The sequence below is a fragment of the Sorghum bicolor genome, chromosome 4, assembly GCF_000003195.3.
Source record: "Sorghum bicolor cultivar BTx623 chromosome 4, Sorghum_bicolor_NCBIv3, whole genome shotgun sequence".
Classification (NCBI taxonomy): Eukaryota; Viridiplantae; Streptophyta; class Magnoliopsida; order Poales; family Poaceae; genus Sorghum; species Sorghum bicolor.
Window position 1 is genome coordinate 60,535,384 of NC_012873.2, and position 3,569 is coordinate 60,538,952.

Here is a 3,569-nt window from a genome sequence, read left to right on the forward strand (position 1 = left end):
CTAACTACTTATATTAATAAATGAATGGCCATAAGATGCTAAATGTTATGCAGGACCCTGAGGCTTTATATATCACAAAAGAGGAACTTCAGCATTTCATGTTCTACCAGGGGAAAATAGACAATTACACAGTATATCGTGCCACTGCGTTTATTGTGATCAACGATCACAAGAAAGCAAACCAAAGATTTATTCTGAGTATCATTCCCATCCCTCTCAAGCATCAGTGATAAAGTTGCCATGGATTTGCTTAGGAACTAACTGCATCAGCAAAACTGAGATAATAAAACTGCACATCAGCTTCAAATTCCCTGAGTTGATGACTTGCAAGATTGCTTGCTACAAACACAGACTTAAAATCAATTTGCAGGCTTCTTCTCAGTTGTGTAGGCATAGTACTCTTTGCCGTTGTCCACTCTGGTCGTATTGCCACCAATGTCCAGCACAGCAGATGTGAAGGCCAGGCAGGAGCCTCCGATGAGGGCTGACTGAATACTCTTTCCTGCCAAAGTGGCAACCAGATTAAGGCAGAAATCAGAGTTGATAGCCAATATACTAGATACAAGCACATACAACAGTCCAGATTAAAATCTGTTCACAACTGACAGTTTCTTGCATTCCATTTTAATGAACAACAAAGTTCACATGAAAATTATTAACCAGTTATCTAAGTTGCGCTAGATTTATCTAAACTATCCATCAACCATTGGAATGCAAACTTGTGTTTAAGGATCAGTCATCCAGTTGATCAGATATACTAATCCATGGGACAGCGCAACTGCATTGCTAATTTCTGAAGAAATAGATATGTGTATTAGTGATAGTTTGCTCAATTGGCAGTCAATAAAACAAACAGGGAGCTAATCAAAGCATAAGCATGACAATACTGTTACTATGAAACATACTCCCTCCGGTCAAAAGTACTTTACACATTTGACTCTGTATGATCTTTGATGCATATCTTTGACCGTTAATATCTTCTAGAACGTATTCTTAAAATCCATCAAAATTTATGAGATTTTGCAAATATTTTCTGATATAGATCTACACATATATCTTATGTGTTTCCAAAAATCCAAACTAAATAATTTGGAAGTCACTTATGTTTGTAGTTTTAAGGTTTGACCAACATCTTGTCCTAAACACCATGTTTTAACGATCAGATGGAGTATGTTCAAAGCTAAATTGCTTATTTGATGCATGAAATGCTGTGCAGATGCTCGCCGGCACCATTGCTTATTAGCCTTTATTTCTGACTAAACCTAACTAATGTTACAAGCAAACGCTATGGTGTTACACTAATTGACCACCACACACAGTGCTTTGTACACCAAGATCATATCTCCACCAATTGGAGTGAATAAATATCATACGAAATCAGTTGTAAGTTGTAACTCATATTACTAGAGTTTCCAGTGAGAACAAACTGGAGTGAATAAATATCATACAAAATCAGTTTCTCAGTAAATGAGCATGACGTATTTTTATTGTATGATAGATATGTGGGGTAATACTCCTATCTCATAATACCAAGATGTTCTACAAATTTAATGGGCTTGTTATGCATAGTTTAAATCATAGGTCGCATTGCTCGAAGAAGAAACTTGTTTAAGCCCAAATGACAGTACTTCTAGCATAATGTCCAGTGCGATCATTTCTAAACTAGAGAACACAAATTGTGCCAATACAGCAAATATTATATGAAACAGTGAAACAACTGTTTGACCCGTATCTGTCCACACAATAACTCTTACTGTGTAGTCACCAGAAGTCAAATAGATATAGGAGCACAAACTATGCCATCATCCAAATTTAGGATGAACCAATCCAAAATGCTCCAGACACCCAAACAGTATTATTCAATCAAGGTAATCATTTACAAATCACATATTTCTCTTTGCAACTTACAAAAGAAAATCAGATGCTCTGGAAGTGCATAAGATTGTAAGTAACTATTAACACTGTGCAGTCGTATAGTGCACTGATCTACACAGACACAATGTGCCAGCTAACCTCAATTGTTAGCTATGGATGTTCATGGGACTATTGCCAAAGCAATGTATAATGGTACAAGAGTTTTTTTTTTAATTGCTACAAGAGTTATGCCTATTCAGTGACATGAATAAACAACATTTCCAGTCACTCAGAAAAAAGATACAACTAAACCATGCATCAATTTGATCCCAATATCCCAGTACTATTCCTTCTTTCTAATTTGAGCTTAAGCGTCACTAATTAGACATACCGATCACCCGTAGCCTAGCTGATGTATACCATCACATTATGTCAAATACTCAAATATATGGCATTAAGTAACAATCCCAATTCCCAGTTAACCTCTACATGTATGCATGCCAGTATCAAAATAGGTAAGAAATTTAAGGCATCAGAAGTGACAGAAACTAAAGCCAAGGCTTCCAAGGTGCATTTGTTAAAAACATTCGAGTTTCTAACCTCTGTAACCGCAGACAGAGGCTCCGGCGACGAACGCGCCGACGGCCCCGTTGACGAAGTCGCGCTTCTTGCGCTGGCTCTGCACGAGCTGCTCGACGCCGATGTAGAGGCCTCCGATGGTGGCGAAGGTGGCCCCGTAGGTGCCGCACATCTTGAGCGTTCGGATGAGGCCCGGGAGCGCGACGTGGCGCTCCACCCGGGGCACGTCGTACCAGGTGGCGACGACGGTGCCCCAGATGGTCCCCGCGGCGAGCCCCGTCACCGCGCCCTTCACCGTCTTCGTCAGCGGCGAGTCCTCCTCCATCGCTTCGCTCCTCCGGTTCCTGCACGGAAGGTGCAGCGTATCAAAGCCGCACGTGACTCGGGATCCGGCGAGCCCCAACCCTCGGCGCTTGGCAGGAGAGATCGGGATCTAGTGGCAGCGTGCGTTTGGTCTAGGTGGGGGTGAGGCTGCCCCCGTGTTGGGGGGAGGAGATGAGCGGAGAGGGGAGTGGGTTTACCTGTCTCGAGACTCCGCGGTGCGTGCCGGCGGCCGCCGAGTGCCGAGGCGGGGGCGGCGAAGGTTGAGGGTTCAGGGGACGGACGGCTGGAGGTCTCGGGGTGGAAATGGAATCGCCAATCGCGTTCGCGTCGTTGGGACTTGGGAGACACTGGTAGGAGGAGGAGCAGCGCTGTAGGAGTGGGGAGCCCGGCCGAGGCGGCGTTGGTGCGGGGTTCCGGGCCTGGTTGGGGGGTGGGCTGCTTCGCTGCTGCGGAAAAGCCTCGTCTGTCTACATGGGCCTTACAAAAGGATCACGTTAATAAGGAATTCAGATGCAAATGCAAAGCAGCGGATTCTTAAAAAAAAAAACGAGCATCTCCGACTGTTTTTTGCATTTGAGGTTTGCATTTTTGTAATTTGTCAAAATTATCGAAATGAGATATCCAACAGTTTTGTATTTGTATTTTGCAATTTGAGCAATTTGGCAATTGAGAGAGGAAACTTGGCATAAATACAAGGCCGCGGGCCATTTGGCAAACGCCGATCAAGCGCTCCTCCCGCAGTTAGGCGTTTGCCAAGTGACCCGCGGCCATGATGGGGCGCGGGGAACACCTAACCCGCCATGGGTCATGGC

The 3,569-nt window shown here is 43.9% G+C and overlaps 1 protein-coding gene across 1 annotated transcript; it reads right to left on the minus strand.

The window, feature by feature from the left end:
• Positions 44-3,129, minus strand: LOC8079387 (outer envelope pore protein 16-3, chloroplastic/mitochondrial). Its single transcript, XM_002454341.2, has 3 exons — positions 2,955-3,129; positions 2,455-2,777; positions 44-502 (listed from the first exon to the last, which is right to left on the minus strand). Exons 2-3 carry the CDS (start codon positions 2,756-2,758, stop codon positions 360-362), a joined length of 447 nt encoding a protein of 148 aa, XP_002454386.1. The 5' UTR covers positions 2,759-2,777; positions 2,955-3,129; the 3' UTR covers positions 44-359.